Source organism: Psammomys obesus, unplaced genomic scaffold, assembly GCF_907164565.1.
Source record: "Psammomys obesus unplaced genomic scaffold, mPsaObe1.curated_primary_1811, whole genome shotgun sequence".
Classification (NCBI taxonomy): Eukaryota; Metazoa; Chordata; class Mammalia; order Rodentia; family Muridae; genus Psammomys; species Psammomys obesus.
The window spans coordinates 1-21,314 of record NW_026595345.1 but is presented as its reverse complement, the minus strand read 5'-3'; the positions used below and the strand labels follow the sequence as shown (position 1 = coordinate 21,314).

General features: G+C 46.9%; 1 protein-coding gene across 1 annotated transcript in view; it reads right to left on the bottom strand.

Moving 5' to 3' along the window:
• The window catches only part of Mocos (molybdenum cofactor sulfurase), a gene marked incomplete at its 3' end in the record, with an annotated part of 35,176 nt that extends 19,981 nt beyond the window's left edge, over positions 1-15,195 (bottom strand). Inside the window, exons 1-4 of the mRNA XM_055619223.1 lie at positions 14,639-15,195; positions 8,078-8,167; positions 2,808-2,874; positions 233-874 (exon numbers count right to left, since the gene is read on the bottom strand). Coding sequence (XP_055475198.1) covers positions 233-874; positions 2,808-2,874; positions 8,078-8,167; positions 14,639-14,780 — 941 coding nt within the window. The remainder of the gene's footprint in view (positions 1-232; positions 875-2,807; positions 2,875-8,077; positions 8,168-14,638) is intronic.
• Positions 15,196-21,314: the final 6,119 nt, after the last annotated feature.

The window sequence follows — 21,314 nt, the reverse complement described above, 5'->3', positions numbered from 1 at the left end:
CCTCTTACAGCTCTCACCTGCTGATCCACTCCTCCACCCCCGTGAAGAAGCTGCACACAGAGCAGAGTTCCCAGAGCCACCCAAAGCACCCTCCGGGGATCCGAGCCCCACCCCTGACTGGCCTACCGGTGACATCAAACTCCCTTGGCCTGGATCCACTTTCACAATCTTATTCGTCACACGTGCCAGCCCGCCTTAGTGAAAGACAGGGGACATTCCACGGCAAGGTTACCTTTCTGCCACCGATGCCCTCGGGATGTAAAAGTCCTCTCCCGCAAGGTAGGCAGCAGCAGTCCCTCCTCCGAAGTAGCCTTTCCTTAGCAGAGGAGCCACACGCCTATGGACAAGCAGAGCACCCAGGCCTGTGGGAAGCCCAAAGATCTTATAGAAGGAGATGGGGACAAAGTCAGCCCGGTGGGCCGACAGGTCCAAGGGGGACGTGCTGACGTAGGAGGCTGCGTCCAGCAGCACGAACCACTTCCCAGGCACGCTCGCGGGGCTCCTCCTCCCAGACTTGACCTCTTCTATCCACGACAGCGGGTATCTGGTGCCTGAAAAGTTACTCTGAGCTGGGTAACCGAAGAGGTGTGGAATCTGACAGTCGGGGTCCCGGGCTCCAGCACCCTTTTCCACCGCTGACCACATGTCCTCTGGCTTGACTGGGGTAGATGTGACATTCATGGCTGCAGCCACCTTCCGCATTCCCACCACAGAGGTGTGGTTGTCAGTTAGGTAACAGAAGTGACTCCCATCGCTCTCTGCGGCCCGGGACACCCACGGGAATGCCTCTGCCACCAGCCTGAGGGCAGCTGTGCTTCCCGCCGTGAAGATCACGGTGTAGTCCTCTGGGGTAGCGTGAAAGTGAGTCAGGATCCTGGAGGGAAGCACAGTGTCACAGCGGAGTCTCTGCTCCATGGTGAATGTACTCAGGAGGGCATCTCTACCTGCCAGGGACACTTAGCCACAGTTGTGTAGTTCAGGCAGGACAGAGGAAGCCATGCTTCGTAGGCGGGCCTTGAACGCTCTATTTAGCAAAGGACAACCTTGAATTCTTGAAAAGATCAAATTTAAACTTCTCGACTCTGGGAGTCCCAGCTCCGCTTGGGCACAGCAGAAATCTGCAACATAGGGCTGGGACTGAAGCTTGCTTAGAATGCATGAACCCTGGATTCAGACCCCAGGATTTTCATAAACTCAAGGGGGTAGGTACTGTGCCCTGTACATGCAGAACGAAGGAGTTCAGAGCCCGTCCAAGATACAGGAGATCCTGTCTCAAAAATAAAAAGAAAAGAAAAGGAAGAAAGAGAAGAGCAGGAAAGAAGGAAGGAAAGAAAAAGAAAGGAAGGAAGGAAGGAAGGAAGGAAGGAAGGAAGGAAGGAAGGAGGGAAGGAGAAAAGAAAAGAAAAGGAAGGGAAGGGAAGGGAAGGGAAGAGAAGAGAAGAGAAGAGAAGAGAAGAGAAGAGAAGAGAAGAGAAGAGAAGAAAAAAGAAAAGAAAAGAAAAGAAAAGAAAAGAAAAGAAAAGAAAAAAAAGATCTCCAGCATACAAAGTAAGTTCCAGAGTGGCCTCAGGTACAGGACCAGACCTTCTTAATAAATAAATTATAATTTTTAAAAAATCTGTAAGGAGGCTGGGAAGATAACTCAGCATTTCTTGCTGCTGCAGAGGGACCCAGGTTGGTTCCCAGCACCCACCTGCAAGCTCACAACCATGTGAAACTCCAGATCCAAGAGTCCTGACTCCCTCTTCTGACCTCCATGTGCTTGAGGCATGAACATGATGCACATAAATGCATGTGGGCAAAACACTCATGCACATCACAGAAAGTCAATAAATCTAAGAAAAAGTGTCAATCTTTAACAACCTGAATATTATTTGAAAACACCTTCGTCTCTGTACTGCCCCTGCTCTATCAGAATAAAAATTTCAAGGCTATTTACTTATTCATTGATTGTTTGTTGTGTGTGTGCCTGAGTAGACGCCTGTGCACCATGTGCTTGAAAGCACCTATGGAAGACATAAGGCATAAAGTCCCTGGAACTCATTATAGACACCTAATGAGCTTCCTTGTGGGTGCTGCGACCCACACCTGGGGCCTCTGTAGGAAGAGTAAGTGCTCTTAACCTCTGAGCCATCTCTCCAGCCCCTGTCACAAGGAACTTTGAGTCAGCAGCCTGTTTTACATTGCTTTTACTCCTGGTGCTCTGATCCCAAACTGATACCACTTTCGAATTTGAAACAGTTTGAATTTTGATGGTTTAAGTAACCCATACCATGGGGAGGTTATTTATCAGAAGCCAGTTATTACACATGGAGAGCAATTAAAGAGCCATCTCACGTGTGAAGATTAGTGAAAATGATGGGGTAGCCGAGAATGGTGGCCCACACCTGCAATTTCAGCCCTTGGAAAGTGAATTTGGGAGGATCTGAGTTCATGGCCTGCAGGATTGGAGTTCACAGCCTGCATTACTACAAAAAGAGTCAGAGGCGAGCTGCAGGACTCCCTGTCTCAAAATGATAAGGAGATTGTGAATAAATAAAAATGCCTTACAAAACAATCTATAAATGGGAAAACCAGAAAATGGCGCCCGGGCCACTCCTGTCACTCCAGCCCCCGATTCAAAGCCACTGACTTGTGTTTCTTGACCCGTGTTGAACTTACTCTGCCCCTGTCTTCTGGCCTGCTAATTGTTGCTTTTTAGCTGACTTTTTAATGAAGGCCCCTGAGGAGCGCTACGGGATCCAGGCTTCTACTCAGAAGTCTGCCCACCTAGGTAACCAGCTTAGACAGACATCCCTGTGGCTCACCTGTAGCGGACCTGCTCCACAGTGTCATGGGTGAGTTTGCTCGTGATGTTCTGGCTGTGAGGATTACCTGGCGGGTTACAGAGACAAAGTCTTAGAGTTATAATGTAGTCTCCCCCTGTGTCCCTTCAAAGCCTTCTCCCTCTATGTCTCAAGAATTTAAAACACAAAACTCTCACATAGTCCTGCAATTTCACTCTTGGAACCTTCTCAAAAGGAATAAATGCTTATATCCACACAGATTACACAAATGTTCATACCAGCTTTTTGTTCATAAAGCCAAATTTTGGAAACAGCAGAAATGGGCAGTGACTGTGAAAAGACAGGCAAAACACAGCAATCTCCATAGAGTGGGCAACTATTTGGCAATTAGAAATAAAACTATTAGCTATGACATGAATGTATGCTAAGCTTTTTATAGTGAAGAAGATACTGTGCAGGCTTCCGAGGGGGGAAAAAATGCTCACTGCTGCAATAGTGGCATGACTACTATGAAGGCAACCAACTGCTTTCTGATTGAGGGCACGGGTGCTAGTTCACATCTGGAACCATCAACCTGGTCAAAAGCCTGTGGCTAGGGATGTCACAGGCCCCATCGGGGAAGCTGCTTTTGTTATTCTGATAAATAGATGCAATGTGTCTGTCAAACTTCCTCCTAAAAATTAATATTCATGCCCATAGATCAGTGATATTCTCAGCTTTGGTCAGAAAAGCTTCTTTTGCAGTGAGTGGCAATTACTGCCATTACTTGTCAAAGTGCTGAGAACAAGTGGCTTTTGAGTGCTTAGCCACAACTGGGTCATCTATATCACCCTTCCAAGGCTTAGGAAACATCATGTAAATGGCAACAGAAGGAATGTAAGAGCCAGAGGAAGAGTGTTGTAGGATGCTGTCTTCGAGGCATGACTGATAAGTCCATTGCTCCCTAGAATTTATAGCACCTGTGATTCCAAGTATAAGACCTGCATAATATTGGGTCTAACAGCATTCCGTCATGGAGAAGGATAGGGGCTCATAAGGACCTAGCCATCCCCGGAGACCTATATACAGTTGATGGTTGATGAGGGAAAGAGAGACATTTCCTTCAGTGAAGTAGTGACTGGTAAGTTGCCCATTGTCCTGTCAATAACCTCTCAACCATTCTCCAATAAGCAATCCTAGTTAAACTCATTGGCTCACGGCCAACCCCCAAAAGACATGAAAGTTGAGAAGGAAGGAGTCTGGAGAAGTGGGAAGGGGACAAGTGAAGATCGTAGGGGTGAAAATGATCAGGATACATTACTTATGCTTTGATAAAATTGTCATAATGGTAATCCATTATTATGCATAATTAATATATACTAATAAAAGTTTTCTTTAAAAAAAACACACACAAGCAAAAGACTCCAGTCACAAGAAGCTGCATGCTGTATGATCTCATGAAGAGGCCAGTAGAGAGAGAGAGAGCACCTGTGTGAAAGTGGTGAGTTAACTGGCTTAACTATGAATGGCTGGAGAATCTCACGGAGAAAGAAGAACATCCAAATGACTTATAGTGATGGTTGAATCACTCATTGACGGAGAACACCTAAAAATTACTAGAGATTTGGCTCAGTGACTAGGAGAACTTGCCACTCTTCCAGAAGACCTGAGTTCAATCCCTAGCATTCAAATGGCAGTTCACAACCATCTGGAACTCCAGTTCTGGGAACCTAACACCCTCTTCTGGCCTCTTCTAGCCTCTGAGTGCCCTGCACAAAAGTGGTATCTAGACATACATGCGAGCAAAACATCCATACACTTAAGATAAAAAAACAATTAAAATAATTTTTAAATCACTGAATTGCACAAATAACTTAACATATAAATTATAACTCATAAAGCGGTTAAATAAGAAAACCAGTCTGCTTATTTGAAAGACAAAATGGGACCTGGGAAGACAGGAGACCAGAAGTCAACACAGAGCCAGCCTGGCCAGCCCCAAGACTTTGCCTGCAAATTCCCCTTAGGTGGCCAGGGACTGTGTCCATGAATTCCTCCAGCTACCAGATGGAGCCCCACCTCCACTGAATGAGGCCTCTGTAGATTTGCCCTGTCATTCCCACCACCTCTGCAGGCTCTGTCTCTGCAGAAACAGGCTGTCCTCCTCCTGCAAGCACTGAAGGGGGACTAGAGTCAACAGTCCCGGCCACCTACTGGCAACAATGAAGACCCACTCAATCTCACCTTCCCTTTCATTGACTTTGAGAAATTTTTTTCAACTTCTTTGTGTTCCCCTGTGTGTTCCCATAATTCGCTCCCTCATAATTCCTTTAGACATGAGCCCTGTGGTGATTTGAATGTTCAATGAATGTAAAACTAGCTGGTGGTGCTGTTTGGAAAAGTTGCAGAACCACTGGGAGGTAGATCTTTACAGGAGGAAGTGGATCAACAGGAGTGGGCCTTGAAGGTTCACAGCCCCCCTTTCCTTTTCTCTCTGCTTCCTGACTACACCAGGATGTGACCTGACGCCTTCTGCTCCTTCTACCTTGCCCTCGTTGCCATGATGAACTGTCAGCAAATGTAAACCTTTCTTCTTTTAAGTTGTTTTTTGTTCCGTATTGGGTCAAACCACTTTTTTTTAAAAAAAGTAACTAATTCAAACACTGATATCTGGAAAGGCCTGGTGTCCAGGGCCAGGCACCCACATTCTCAGAAAAGGACAGGACATGCACACTGATGCAGGCTTGGCCTGTTGGCTTTAATCTTCTTCCCTAACATCAGAGGGTCACACTGGATGCCTGGCCACTGCAGCTACCACACCTTCCTTTCACATCAGCTAGCAAGCTGTGGGGCTTGGCACACACTCTCATTGCCTTTCCTCAGATCATTTTTTCTAACCCTGTGTGTTTAGAAGCACCTAGAACTTGAAATTGCCACCTCTTGGGATAACTGCTTTTCCACAGTTACAGCTTTTGTCAAGGTTGCAGAAGGAGAATTTCAGGTCTCTTTGTAAATCATAGATGAAAATCAAGATAAAAATCCCTCACTGGCGCTTTCTCAGAGGACTTCGTCAGATTTAAAGGTCTCCTGACTGCCCAGAGTGAAGACTCTGTGCATGTCTATAGCATAACAGGACTATTTTGGACAGGGGCATTTTGGGATGGGAGAACTTGAACTTGGGCCCTGGAACCAAATTACCTAGAAATATAGCTCCAGTGGCCCTATTTCCCCAGCTCCAGAACTTTCTAAACGTGTAGCATTAGGCTAGTTACTTGCCCTTTCTGGGGTTCCATTTGCTCACCTGTAAATCAAGATACCATGAGGCTTTTCCTGGGAAGACATAGCAACATCAAAGACAACATCAAGGCCAAAGAAAATACTCCATCCAAGGCCAGCTTGGTGAACTAGTGAGTTTCCTGAGGTTACTCACGAGAGTGTGGGTCACCATAAGAAGTCCCCTGGGCAAGTTATAGGCAACTTTACCAACTACAGAATAGTCCTGACCCTTTCAATTGCTCTTCTCTTGAATAAACCTCGGGGATGGCGGTGGCCCTTGGGGAACTTAAGAACATTACTGAGTCCCATGAGCTCTCCCATCAGCCTCCTACAAGAGACCATCAATAGGCCCCATCCTGTGAGGGACACAGTCAGGTGACCACAGGTACTCTCACTCAAGATGGAGGCCATGTCCAACCTGGAGGAAACAGCTACACTACATAAGCTTAATAACACAATCTATGGCCCCTAGCGTGTCATACAGATGGGTGGCAATAATCCACAGCACACATTCAGGATGCACCCAACGCATGACAAGTGCTCAGTCAGGGAGTGGCGCGTTTATCAACTGGTCGCCATTGACATTGTGCGTCTCATCACCGCTCTTGCTACTAGGTTTCTGACTCCCTCTCCTGAGTTATCTCCTGGGCACACTCTGCTGCTGCTGAAACCCTGGATGACTGACCATACCTCCTAGAAATCTCACCACTGCTGCATCTCCTACAGTGCGCTAAATGGCCCCGTCTCATCACCCTATCCATTCAGACCTCTGCTGTTCTCCTCCCCTCCGGGGCCCTAGATCCTGGCTTTTGCTGTTACGACTGCCTGCATGGTATCTCTTCCTGTTGTCTCAGTTCTGATTCATTATCCAACATCTGCTCCCCTCCCAACTCCTCCAACGTGCACACTGCCAACCCTACTGTCTTCCTGTAAGTGCAGAGGCCCATGATGCTGGCGACCTTTGTGCACAGCCTTTTATACAGTTGCTAAGCACATTCAGTTAGAGATCATTTGATTAAGGCCTTGTCTTCCAGGTCTAGATCAAAGTATTGCCCAAGAAAAGAGCTTGTAAAAGGAGTCTTTCATCCTCTTGATGTAATTGTTGTCTCTGAGGTTTATTGCCTCAGTCTGCTAACCTAGGCCTAGATCTGGAAGCTTCTAGCCACCATACAATCTAATTAGGCCTAAAATGTTTTCAGCCTCTGAGACTTACTGCTGAATAAGCTCACCCCTTGTAGCTCTTTCTGAACTCTGGCTGGCTGGTTCAACTCAGCTGTTCTGGCTCAAACTCCTCTCCAAGCTGAATGATTTCATCTGGCTTCTCTCTGTTTCTGACTGAGTAGCTCTGCTTGGACTCAAGCAATCTGTTCTAATCTTCTGACTCAACCTAACTGCCAGAGCAGAACTGATTAAAACTCAGCAGATCTGCATGCCTCTGTCTCCTGAGTGCTGGAGAGGTCTGCCACACCTGGACCTTTCCTTTACCTGAAACTTACTCTACACCAGTCTGGCCTTGAACTCAAGACATCTGCTTGCCTCCGTCTCCTGGGACTAAAGGTGTGTCTGTATTCCATTTGGATCACACAGACCTACAAGGATGTGATCTCTTGTCAGAGCAGCCATGTTCTGAGTTAAAAATTTGTCTACAGGAGCTATGTTTTCTTTTAATGTTATAACACTACAACCCACACACCACAGTGACTCAATAGGCTTTAGGGCATGAATGAATGAATGTTCCTCGTGATCCTCTAGCTTCTGCACTGTACAGGGTCTTACCACCACCAAACACAACATTTTCAGACTCATTTTGTCTTCCTGACACCAACCCATTCTGGAAATGGTATGTATGTCCTTGAGATGGAACTGTCTACCTCAGACATGTACGTGTATGAAACACAGCATGCTTGCCTGACCCTCCATGTGGTATGGGTCTGATTCTGCTTCATGTATGCGTTTCCCATGCTCCCCATGCATCCAACTGGATTAAACACAAATTAAGGAATTAATAAGAATTCAGGGTACATGGCATCCCTCACCATAGACGTTTTCCATGAGATCCTTAGTGAAGTTTGTGAGCTGGCTCTGGGGGAACAAGGTGGCTCCTGCATGGTCAAGGTAAACAGTCCCTGGAAAAAAAAAAATCACAAGTAAACCTGTAGGCTTTTCTCCTCCATCCAGTCTTTCAGTCAGCTCATGTTAAAACTGACTTGTGTGAACACATTGGTACCTATTCTTTTGTTTCTGTGTGTTTGTTTTTGACACTTGGCCTCACATACCCCATGCTGCCCTCAAATTCTCTATGTAGTCAAGGATGTCTTTGAGTTTTTGATCCTTCTACCTCTCCAGAGCTGGGATTCCAGGAGTGCAGTGCTACACCCCCGCCTCCCCCGTCTCAACACCTTTCAACACAGCTCATAGCCCCAAACCTCTTGATGTGCGTTCCTTAATATAAGCACAGAAGCCAAGGAGCCTACTTGATAAGAAGTCTTCTTACCAGCCTGGAAAGACGGCCCACACAGGAAGTGCCTAGCAGACCTTTGTGACAAAGGATGAAACAGCAGCCTCACACTCTCTCACACCCTGCTCTGGAAGCTGTGTGCTTCCAGGAAAGGTGAGTCCTGGTCTTTCTTTCCCATAGTCCTCAAGCCTAGCCTCACCAGTACAGCATTAGAGAAGATAAAGGGGAGAAGCCATCCTTTCAGCCTTGCCCCTGAAGACAGAAGACAAACTCAGACCAATGGGAGATACTATGATCTACCAATCAGATTGGCAGAGATCAGAAGAGTAGTGCCTGCCTGTGGGGCAAGGTTGCCACAGGCAGGCAATGGCACATGGCTGACAAGAGGCGGAGTGGGTGCAGCTTCATGGAATAACACTTGGGCAGCGTCAGTCACACTTTAAATGAAGTGGTCACTGTGCCCCAACAGTTCCTTCTGCAGGTGGATCTCCTGGGATTTTCTGAAATGACTTGCATGTGAAGATACTCACTGCAGCATTATAAAATCACAAGGCTGAAATGGAAAGCCCATTAGCATCTATTTCAGATAAGCTCAGCTCACACCTATGTCTTTAAGATCCCATCTCATGTCAGTACTACTTCAAGAGTACTGGCAAGAGACAGGAACTGATATGAGATGGGGCCTAAGCTCAGTTGCAGAAGTACTGGCCAAGCAAGTATGGGAATCCGACTTTGATCTCCAGACTCCACGCTTGTGATCCCACCACTGGGCAGGCAGAAGCAGGCAGATCCTTGGGGCTTCCTTGTCAGCCATCCTGCTCTAATCACAGGCGCCAGGATGAACACACACACACACACACACACACACACACACACACACACACACACACGGTCTCAAATAATCAAGGTGAATGGTGCCTTAAAAATCCACAGGTTGGTGGGGCATAGTATCGCATGCCTTTAATCCCAGCACACGAAAGGCAGAGGCAGGCAGATCTCTGTTAGTTCAAGACCAGCCTGGTCTACAAAGGGAATCCAGGACAGCCAAGGCTACACAGAGAAACCCTGTCTCAAAAAAACAAAACAAAACAAAATGCTCTTAACAAGTGTTCACACACTCCTGTAAACCTACATTCGTGTGCACGTATGGGTGTATGTGTGTGTGTGTGTGTGTGTGTGTGTGTGTGTGTGGAATGCACACACACACAGAGAGAACTTACATGAAGCAAATTCTGAGATACTATTTCAAATTTATAAAATATGAATAGATCTATTTTTAATTCGCTTCACAGGGTTGTTGTTGTTGTTGTTGTGCAGGGTAGATTTTTGTTTATTTTACAATAATTTCAAGGAGGTATACCCCACATACCCTAAAAATCCATCCTCTGTAGGTATACTGTTTAGTGGTCGTGGCGTGCTTACATAACCTAATCCTGGACCATGTTTACTCACCTCCCCTCAAAAAGATCATAGTCAAGTCTCCACACTCTCTGCTAAGAAAGGTGTCTGAAAGTGTGAAATATTACAGTTCACCTTCACCGAAAAAGGGGACACATGTGTAAACACACTGCTGACCGCCACTGGCCCTGGGGTGGCAGTGGGGACTGCAGTTGGAACCCATGGGAGGTTCCTTGGCCATTTTCCTATCTCATTTGTCATCTTTTGAATCTGATGCCATTAAAACATATCACCTAATCTCCCCCCCAATATTTCTGAAGTGCTTTCTTGGATAATCATGGTCCAGATGGCCCCACACCCACAAGCAGGTGGTCAGCACAAACCAAATTCAGTGGATGAGAGAGAGAGAAAGAGGGGAACACAGAGGTCAGAGGGTGTGGGAACAGGGAGGTTGAGTCTGGGAGAATCTAGGGGAGATGTGGAGAGTGACTATAACCAAAACACATTGTATGAAATCCTGAAAGAATTAAAAACATCATCTTTAAAAAATAAAATAATTCTTTTACTGAAGATTGTGAAATAAAAGCTCACTAAACTAAAAGAAAGACATTGGTCATCCAACAGTCAATGCACAAAGAGTTCACGTGAGAGCATGAGTGATGGCTCCTCTTCAATTCCCAACACTGAGATGGTGGCTTAAAACTCCAATCCCAGAGGATATAACGCCCTCTTCTGGACTCCATAGGCACCAAGTATTCATGTGATACATGGACACATATGCCAGACCAAATATCCATACACATAAAATACATTTTTAAATTTTCATTATAATTTTTAAAAAGATGTTCAAGTAATGATCCAATGCACAGTAAAATGTAGAGAAATTTTTATTCAGAACATGGCTGCTCTGGCAAGAGATCACATCCAAAGACTGTCTAGGCCTGTGTGATCCAGCCGGAATACAAACTCACTTTTAATCCAGGAGACAGGCAAGCAGATCTGAGTTTAAGGCCATTCTTAGGTCTAATCATGGTAGTATACACCTTTAATTCCAAACAATAAAGGTAAAGTTAGTTTGTAGAAGTAAGTACCCTTGTTGGAAAGTGATAATTAATTGAGTGGCAGAAAAAGTGATGAATCAGAGAAGATTTAACAGAATAGGATATGCTCAACTCTCACAAGAACAGAGAGGAGAGGGAAGCTAGTTAAAGGATCAACACAGAGAATGAGAGAGAAGAGGCAGTTTTACTGGGAGAATTTTGCAGAGAGAGCCTGAATGAGAGAATAAGCTAGACATAAATGAAGACAGAATGAGCCAAAAAAATGAGAAGGAGCCAGAAGATTAGAAGATTGCTGAAGTTAGTTTGAGGCCACGCAGAGCAATTCAGGGGCCTAGAGAGAAACCAGATTGAATAAGTCAGCTGGGAGAGGAGTTTGGGCCATAACAGCTGAGTTAAACCAGCCAGCTTTGAGTTCAGAAAGAACAAGGGTGAAGTTATTAAGCAGTAAGTCTCAGAGGCTGAAAACATTTTAGGCCTAGGTTAGATTGTAGGGAGGCTAGAGGCTTCCAGGACTAGGCCTCATTTTGCAGACTTGAGTCAATAATCCTCTGAGACAACAACTGAAACAGGTGAATAAAAATGCCTTTTACAGTGAGACCCAGGCTCTGAGGAGCACTGTGCCTGTTGCCCAGAATCTTCCCACGGGCTAGGAAGCCAACCAGGAAGACCCTGCTTTGTTCAGCTTTGGCTCACCAGTTAATCTTGCAAAAGAAGACAGCTGAGTTAGGGGAACCAGACATCTGATCTTAGGCCAAGAGTGCACATCAAAATCAACAGGCCAAACTGAATCTTGCCCTCCCCCACCAGCCACTCTGGACCCCTGTTCTGACATCTGCAAGTGGGGTGGTGTTAGTAGGTATTTGACAGCACCCAGATGGATGCCTGGAGCACAGCAGACACTCCACAGAATTCACAGTGAAGAAGAGCAAGCAACTGGTCCGAAGAGCCAACCAGCATTAGGTCTTCAAGAAAGAGAAGTCAAACAACTTTTATTTTCTTTGACATTCCTGGCTGTCTCATTGTCTGTCTGGTGCTAATTAATTAGTATTTAGAGATAGAGATAGAGGAGAGAGAGAGAGAAGAGGTAGAGGGAAAGGGAGAGAGAGGGAGGTAGGAGGAGAGAAGGGGAAGGAGAGTCCAGGCTCTCTTCTGGGCAGTGCACTTCTGATTGTCAGTCAGCACCTGATGCTGGAAGAACAGCTTGGGCCACAGCTGGACAGTCAGCACAGTCTTTTGCTAAGACCAGGAAATCCCTGTCTAGCTAGTTAGGCAAATCTGAGCTCCTACAGTTTATACGTTTAATTGCTCAAAGCCACATGTAAGCAGGTACATTTTCAACCCTGCAGAAACTCTCCAGGGAGGGAAAGAAGGGATCTGGGTCAGACCACTTTGTTCTGTTGGGTTGTTTCTTACTTCCCTGACCTCTCTCCAGTTTGTTTGTTTGTTTCTATGCGGAGGAAAGGTGAATATTCCCCCCCCACCCCAATATTTCAGAGGTAGGAGAAGGTTCCTGTTTAGTTCACGGAAGTCTGCTTCATGGGTGGAGAGATTTCTTGATGGGTAGAATGCTCACCATCCAAGTTTGAGGCCAGAATACCATCCCTTAGATGGGCATACAAAAGCCGAGCCTGGTGGTGCCCACCTGTAATGTCACTGCCGGAGAGGGAGACAGGGGTTTGTGGGCCACCCAGCCTAGACAGTCAGCAAGCTCCCCACCAGGAGAGGCCCTGTCTCAAGAAGTAAGACAGAGAGTGACAGAGAAAGACACTGTTGTCATCCTCTCCTCTCGTCTCCATACACATGTACCAACAGAAGCATACACACACATAGTGTATTTCAAGCCAGGCATGGTGGAGACAGAGGCAGATGATCCCTGTGAGTTCCAGGCCAGCCAGGACTACCCAGGGAATCTCTCTCTCTTGTCCTCCCCAACCCCTCTGAGCAGGGGAGGGGATGGAGGTCTACTTCAACCACAGTGGATCCAGGGAAGTCACTAAATAAAGGCCCCATCTGGGTACAGTGGCCCTCACCTGCAATCCTACCACTTGAGAGGCTGAGACAGGAAGATCAGCACAATACTGAGGCCAGCCTGGGCTACGTAATGAGTTCCAGGGCCGGGCACAAAGTGAGACGGTCTGAAAAAAAAAAGAAATTAAAAAAACTACATACCATCACGTGGGTGTTAAAAGGCTTTAAAGGTCAGCCTGGAGGACTGGCTGCTACAAGCTAAAGTCAAGTTTGGGTACTGTTCTCTGAGGGGAAGGAGTGGAGCCAGGAGGCACCTGAATAGACCTTTACATTAGGGTAGTGTTGAGGGTGTGAGAGATCAAGGTTGGAGAGGATCTAAGGAGATTAGGTAACAGAGTCACTGAAATGATTATTCGCTGGCTCCGGGATTTGCTCCAGAGACAGGTCTAGCTGCCCTTTGCACCTGTGGGTACTTCTGTTTTCTGTTTGGGAGGAAATTTCCATAGCAAAGGCAGAGCAGACTGGAAGGAAGGGAGGCCCCAAAGAAGTTAAGGGGCTGTCTCCAGCCAGTGACAAGGCACAGTGAAGAATGGAGAGCAGTAGGTAGGAAGACCCTCTACAGAGTAGGAACAGAGAGACAGGGAGGAGGCCACACCTCCCCACGCCCCCAAAGGAAAACCAGTTGTTATTCCAAATGAGGAAAGGACACAGAGCGGGGCAGACACCTGAGGGAGCAAACCCATGTTCTTGCTCCAGGGTGGGTTCTGAAGTTTGATGAAGAGCCCCCCTTCCCAGTCAAGGTCCGTGACCGAAGGCGAGTACCTGACCTGCAGCAGCGGGCTGGGCTCAGCTACACCTGCAGTTAATCTGAGCTTCACTGCCAACTCAATCAACAGGTTCTACCTTGTGAGTTCAAAAGAAGTAATCCCCGGCCAATTCACGGGCTCAGCTTGTTCTTAAAGTTCAAATCGCATGCTTCTCTTATTCTTCCAGCTTCGCAGCAAGCTAGAGCTCACACAGAGCATTGTGGAGAAAAATGAGGCTTGGTGCCAAGCGAGTCTGGGGCACGCCTGTAAGCACAGAGTTGCAGAGGCAGAGGAAAAAGAGGATCAAAAATTCGAGGCAAGCCTCGACTACAAAGCGAGTTCAAGACCAACCTGGACTACATGGCCACACGGGACCCAGTTTAAAACGCCAATAGTAATAGTAGTAATAAAAAAAATAATAATAATGTTTCGAAAAGACTACTGACATCCCTAGGAAGAGAGGGGCATGGCCTCGCGAGACCTGTCTGGCTAATTGATGGCGCTCGCAGCAGAGCCGCTTTTCCAACCACTTGAAAAGCACCCCTGCCCAATAAATTGTGTGACCTCGGCTACGGTGAGGTCTTTAGGGTCGGGTATTCTCCCGGCATTAGAGGGGGTGGGGACAGAGAGAAGGTAAGCTCTGTTTGCGGTGTGTGGTGAGACGCCGGGCGCCACCGATCAGTCTACGCAACAGTGACAGCGAGAAGTCTTGCTACTGCGGATGGGACCGCGGGGAGCCGCCGGCACCCAGCAAGGGCTCGCACTCGCTCCCCGACTTTCGATTCCCTAGGAGTCCATCTCTTATTGACCCTTTGGCTGAGATCGAGTGCAAAGCGCGCCCCACATGAGACGGCGAGTCCCACGCGCGGGTTCCAGCCCCGCGCGTCCCTCGAACCCGTGCCTCACCTGCCAGGCGGCCGAACTCCAGGTCCCGCAGCTCGCTCAGGCTGCGCAGCCCGTAGCCGTGGGCCAGGGGCGGCGCGCTGGCTTCTGTACGGCGCTGGAAGGCCGGAGGTTCGGGTCCCCGCTCTGCGGCCACGCAGGCCATGGCCCTCCGCCCCAAGTCTTCGGGGGTCCAGGCGGCCCAGCCCGGGAAGTGCGCGAGGCCGGCGACTCCGCCGGGGCCGACCCGTCGGTGACTCGGGTCCCCACCCAGGGGCGGTGCCTCGAGGCCCGGCCTCCTCTCGGCGGCGTGCTGACTCACCGAGCGCTTTCACTTTGGGGCGGCCTTTGCCCACCTGGAACGGGACCCGGCGGTCTCCCATCACTGTCCAGCGGGTGACATCCAAAACACCTGGGCGCCAGTCCTGGGCTATCTAAGCGGAGGGAACCACGGAGTGCGAGCCTTTCTCGCTGGGGGCGTGTGTGACCCCTGGGTCCTCCTGGCCCAGAACCTGGGACCCTCGCCCCCTGGGCTCCAGGCGCGAAAGTGTGTAAGCCGCTTGGACTGCTGTGGGCGCCTGCACTCTGCGTTTCAGGGGAAAATCAATGGTCTGCTTGATAAACTCCCAGTGATTGTGCAACGTCGGAGCGTGGAAAGCTCTAGGATGACACAGCTCATGGCCTGGGCCCTCCCTCCTGCACCCCGATGGCTCAGAGCACTGCTGGGAGAGCCAGGCAAACCCACCAGTGCAGAGTTGGGGGCGGGGCGGGGGAAAGAGCTGGGAAGTGACAGGTGCTCCAAGCGCCGCCTAGATCTGAGACAGGGGGGGGGGGGTCCCCCCCCCCCCCCCCCCGTCACTGCTGACCTGGGAAGACATGGGAATGTGAACTCTTGCAAGGCGCAAGTGAGGAACCAAATTTGGAGGGCATCACTGCAGAACAGTCCTCAGGAATTGCGTGGACTGAGGGACTTGGAAAGAGACTCACGTCTCTACGTAAAGAAGGACCCAGACTGAGGCCCAGAGCAACAGCTGGGTGACCACGCCCAAGCCTGAAACCTGGGTCAAGGCAAAGGCAAAAGTGGGGTGATTGATGATGATAGAGAAGCCAGTGGTAAGTGCGACTCCTAGTCTGGTGCTGCTTCAAAGGTTGGGCGAGAGGTTCCTGGCCCGGAACAGTGAGGTTATACGAGGTCCAGATAGCGCAGCAGGAGTGGGATTCGGGGACAAATGGGGCTCCTTTGAGGCCACTTAAATGGAGAGTGTTAATCAGTATTCAAATATGATAGCGTCTGAGGCTAGAGACAAGACACATGCAGTGCCTGTGGAGGGCACCTCAGGAACTCAGGAAAGAGAGCAGAGTGCTGACAGCGGCACAGAGAAAGTTAGTATAAAGGGGAGAACCAGAGGACAGGCCTAGGGAGGGGCCTGTGAAGGGTCAGCATAACTTAGTTAAATGGTTTATGTGACCTAGTGAGGACAGTTCTGACACACTACGAAACAGCCTCTTTGTAAGGGCCAACTCAGATAGAGAAGCAAGGTAGAGGCCTTCCCACTCACTAATTAGCCCCAGGCCTTTGCCTATCCGTCTTGGAAGAAGTTGGGGGCCCAGGTCTATCGTCATGAATCAAATCTCCGAACATGTTGTCATGACACTTGAGTGGGTGTTGCCTACAAGAGCAAATTCCGTTTAGATCATGCAAGTAATTCTTTATGTCCACCTAAGTAGCCTGTACCTTCCCAAAAGAGAAGCTGCCAGTCTAGGTATCAGGGTAGTTGGGAAATCAGAAGAGGGCCAGTTGAGCAATGCAGCAGCTTTCTCTCCAAAGCCCAGCAGTTTGCTACAGCAGAAGCAGACTGAACTAGACAGAAAAAAGAAAAGAAAAGAAAAGAAAAGAAAAGAAAAGAAAAGAAAAGAAAAGAAAAGAAGAAAACCAAAAAAACAGGAAGCTCCCTCTCAGAGTGACTGGAGAGAACTTTTCTGCTGGTAGACAGAAAGGGCAGCTTGGAATCATAAAGAGACTGGAAACAAGGGTCCATTATACTCATATTCATACTGTAATATTCAAAACAAAGCCCATGAATCGTAGCAGAGCAGAGCCTGCAGGGTGGGTACGTCCATATTAGCTCCCCCGCCCGGCGATGTTTCTTCCTGGGAGTTGGACTTCCTGTGTATCCATCCAGAAGCCATCCCCCCTCTCTTCCTCCCACTCTTTGATATTAGTCATCCTGCAGAGCAACTGACAGGTAACATTTGAGGATGCTTCCTGCTGGGTTAGGTGCAGTGTTGAACAAAAGAAAGCCACTCTGGGGCTGAGGCTCAGTAGTAGAGCCCCTTCTGGCATGGGAAAGCCCTGGATTAGAACCTCAGCACAGTAGGGGAATAGGGGGAGGGAAGCAGAAAGAAAGACAGGCTAAGATAACAGCGAAAACTCTGACTCAAAAACCCAAGTGTCTGGGGGCGGAAGAGTCTTTTCCCAGCCTCTCTTTCCACTGAATACAGCCACAATCCTAAATTCTGGCCAAAGATACTGGACAGAACTATGTGAGGCTTCCAAGAAACCGCCCTTAGTGAAGGGAAGGTCTTTCTCCTCTCTTCTGGCTGGAATGCAGAGATCATGGCAGGAAGCCACACACCTCGATGGTGGAAGAAACAGGGCAAATGAAAAGCCTGGGTGTCTGGTGGTGTTGAGAAACTCCCTACCCATTCTGGGCTGCCTAAACTGACTCCTTTGTTTGAGAAATAATCTATCTTGTATAAAGATTGTGAAAAACAATTTTTGCATGTTCTTTCATACACAATTGATGTGAAAACCAGATCAACACTCTAATACTCTTTCCAGTCACAGAGATGAAGAGAAAGCTTGCCTATAGTGGGTCGGAGGCCAGGGTGAGCCCAGATGCAAACCCACATCCACTGATTCCTCAAATGAAGGTTCTGAGCCACACCTAAGTGGCCTTCAGGAATACAGAACTCAGTAAAGCGAATTAGCTGGACAGTCTGTGGCCACTCAGTGCAGGGAGCCCTTGAGAGAGCTGGCAGAGCTAACACTTAGATCCCAGGAGGATGCCTTCAGCCTCGGTTCCAAAACTCTAGGTCCACTGGATTGTGGGGTTCATTGTTCTCTGGGATAAAAGAGCAAGGGGGATCCTGGGTCTGTAAGAGTTGGAGTGATAGTGACCAGACACAGTGATAGTGGGCGACTTCATTACTCCACTCATGCCAAAAGACAGTTCTTCCAGACAAAAACAAAACAGAAATGATGGAGTTAAATAACATCACAAATCAAAAGGACCTAGCAAATATTTACAGAAGATGTTACCACGCAAAAAAGAATATGCCTTCTTATTAGTAGTTCATGAAACTTTCTTCAAAATTGACCGGATACTTGGACACTAAGGAAGTCTCAACAAATACAAGAAAATTGAAATAACACTCTGCATCTGACCATTACCAGTTAAAGCTAGACATCAACAACAGAAGCAGGAAGTATACAAACTTACAGAAACTGAACAACTTGCTACTGAATTTTAAAAAGGGGGTCAAGACAATTTAAAAAGGGAATTAGAAACACTTTAGAACTGAATAAAAGTAAAAATAAAAGACCCAAGCCTATTAACTAACAGAAATGTTAGTTCTAAGAGCACTAGGAATTCTAAGAGTTCATCCCTAAGTGCCTACATTAAAAAAAAAAAAAAAAAAAAAAAAAATGGAGAGATCTCACATTAGTAACTTAATGGCACACCTGAAAGCATTAGAATAAGAAGATGAAATAACACACAAAATGACCAGATGGAAAGAAATAATCAAACTCAGAGCTGAAATCAATAAAATAGAAAAAAAAATACAAAGAATCAATGAAAGAGTTGGTTTCTTCAGAAAATCAATGGGATGTATAAACTCCCCTGCACCTTGCCTGGGCAGCACAGTAGGGCTGACCTTGGTGGCAGCGGTGCTGTGAGCCTGCAGCGAGGGAGAGCTGGCCATGCCCCTCATCTGCTGTGGGGTGGTGCCAGCTGGGGAGAAATGCCCTCCCCCTTTGCCCATCACTGGCATGGGAGAGCTAGCCCTACTCCTCACCGTTGCAGTGCTCAGGAGAGAGGGCCCTGCACTCGCCTGGTCAGCACAGAAGCTGGCCCTAGTGGCAAAGGCTGAGGTGAGCCGGCCTGAGGGCATGAAAGAGGAAGAGCTGACCCTACCCCTTGCCAGCTAGCACTGGGTAAGCTAGCAGGGGCAGTGCTGGTGAGCTTGCCCTGGTGGTGCGGGTACAGAAGAGCTGGTGGGCTGACCAAGTCAGCTACCTCCCAGGCCCAGATCCAGGGCTTTGAGTTGGCCCACCCCAACATCTATCACACCTGTGATCTGCTAGAGTACATGAAAGGGCTACTCCTACAGATCCAAAACGCAGGATCTCCATGACATTGGGCAACAACAGTCTAGCCAGGAGGAGTCCCAGTGAGGATCCAGTGTTAATAGTGTAGCAGAAGCCGGAAGACTTGAACCGGACCAGTGACTCACTGCAATGAACGTTTGCAAGATGTGTGGATAAAAGGGTATACTGTGTGACACCGTGACACTAGGCCTTTCATGACAAATTTTTTTTCTATCTTATTTTCTTTTATAAGGAAGGTTGCAAGGGCAGAGGAAAGATATAAAGGAAAGACGAGTGGGTTAAAAGTTTAAAAAGAAAGACTGATAAACTCTTAGCCAAATTAACTAAAAGATGGAAAGAATACCCAAATTAATAAAATCAGAGATGAAAATGGGAAAAGCACAACATACACTGAGGAAATCCAGAATCATAAAAAAAAAAAAAAAAAAAAAAAAAAAAAAATAGCCCACCAAGTTGGAGACCTAATAAAAATGGAGATTTCTTAATACATACCACCTACCAAAGTTAAATCAAGATCAGATAATCAATTTAAATAAACTCACAACTGTGGGGCACATGGAGAGCACCACAGGGAATCTGGCATGGAGCTAGGTTGAAGTGGTGATGTATCTTAAGATTGGAGGAGCAAGGATTGCTCTTTCCCTGTTCGGTGCCAGCATGCCTCAACCCCCTACCTCCGCAGTTCTCATGTAGCCTGGCACCTAGAATTCCTGTTCATGTAAATAAAGCATTGTCAGCATCTTAGCCCTAGCCAATGAAATGGAGTTACCCTAAAAGTCCCTTACTACTCCCCAATGTTCACATAACCCTTGTTCACCCCAAAAAATAGACACAGTTGTTTCAATATCGTCTAAGAATTGCTGTTTCCTTGGGAGGACTCCTGTTAAAGAGCTGCTTTGAAGAAGGCTTTCTCTCTACAAGCATTTACCACCAGACCAGGACCCTCTGGCCTGCCCGCTGGCTAGCCTTTGTTCAGCCATCCTGTGCCTGGAAGAGAAGAAGCGGATGAATGACTGCTCCCTACAGCACTCCTCCAGACCAGAATCTCTTAGACTCCCTTGTTCAGGCTCTGCCTCATCTTTCCCATCACTCCGTGGTGCCTGAACACCTGGAGGAAGGAAGTGGAGCACAGAACCTCACACAACCCCTGGTTAAAAAGAAGCAGTAATCAAACATCTCCCAACAACAACAACAAAAAGCCAGGACCAGATGAATTCAGTACAGAATTCTGCCAGACCTTCAGTAAAGAATTAACACCAATAACCTCAAATTATTCTGCAAAATAGAAACTTTTGGAACATTGCAGAATTCTTTTTACAAAGCCACAATTATTCTGATACTTAAACCATACAAAACCTAACAAAGAAAAAAAAATTACAGACCAATATCTCTTCGGAACAGAAACAAAAATCCTCAATAAAATACTTAACAAAATCAAAGGACACATCAAAAAGGTTATCTACCATGATCAAATATGATTCATCCCAGAGATATGAAGATGATTCAATATAAGTTAACTGATAAATGTAATCTTCCACGTAAGTAGAATGAAAGACAAAAATCACATGATAATCTCATTGAGATACACAAAAGGCCTTAAATAAAATCCAACACCCCTTCATGATAAAAAGTCCTGGACAGCCAGTAGTGGTGGTACAGGCCTTTAATACCAGCACTCAGGATGCAGAGGGAAGCAGATCTCTGAGTTCAAGGCCAGCCTGGTCTACATAGATAGTTCCAGGACAACCAGAGCTACACAGAGAAGCTTGTCTCAAAACACCACACACACACACACACACACACACACACACACACAACGCCTGAAGAAACTAGAGATACAAGGAACATACCTCAAAATAATAGAGGCTACATACAGCAAGCCTACAAACAACATCAACCTAAATGGAAAGAAACTGAGAATATTTCCACTAAAATCAGAAACAAGACAAAGATGCCCACTCTCTCCATATTTATTTAATATAGTGCTTGAAGTCTTAATTAGAGCCATAAGACAACTGAAGAAGATCAAGAGGATATAAATATGAAAGGAAAAAGTCAAAGTATCTTTATTTGCAGATAATATGAGTTTATACATAAAAGTCACTAAAAAGTTCAATAGAAAGTTTCTACAGCTGATAAACATTATCATCAAAGTAACAGGATACAAAATTAACACATAAAAATTGGTAGCCTCCCTATATACAAGTGAAGGAAAGACTGAGAAAGAAATCAGAGAAATAATACCTTTCATAATAACCTCAAAAAAAAAAAATCTTGGGTTGGCTTTAACTAAGCAAATGAAAGGCT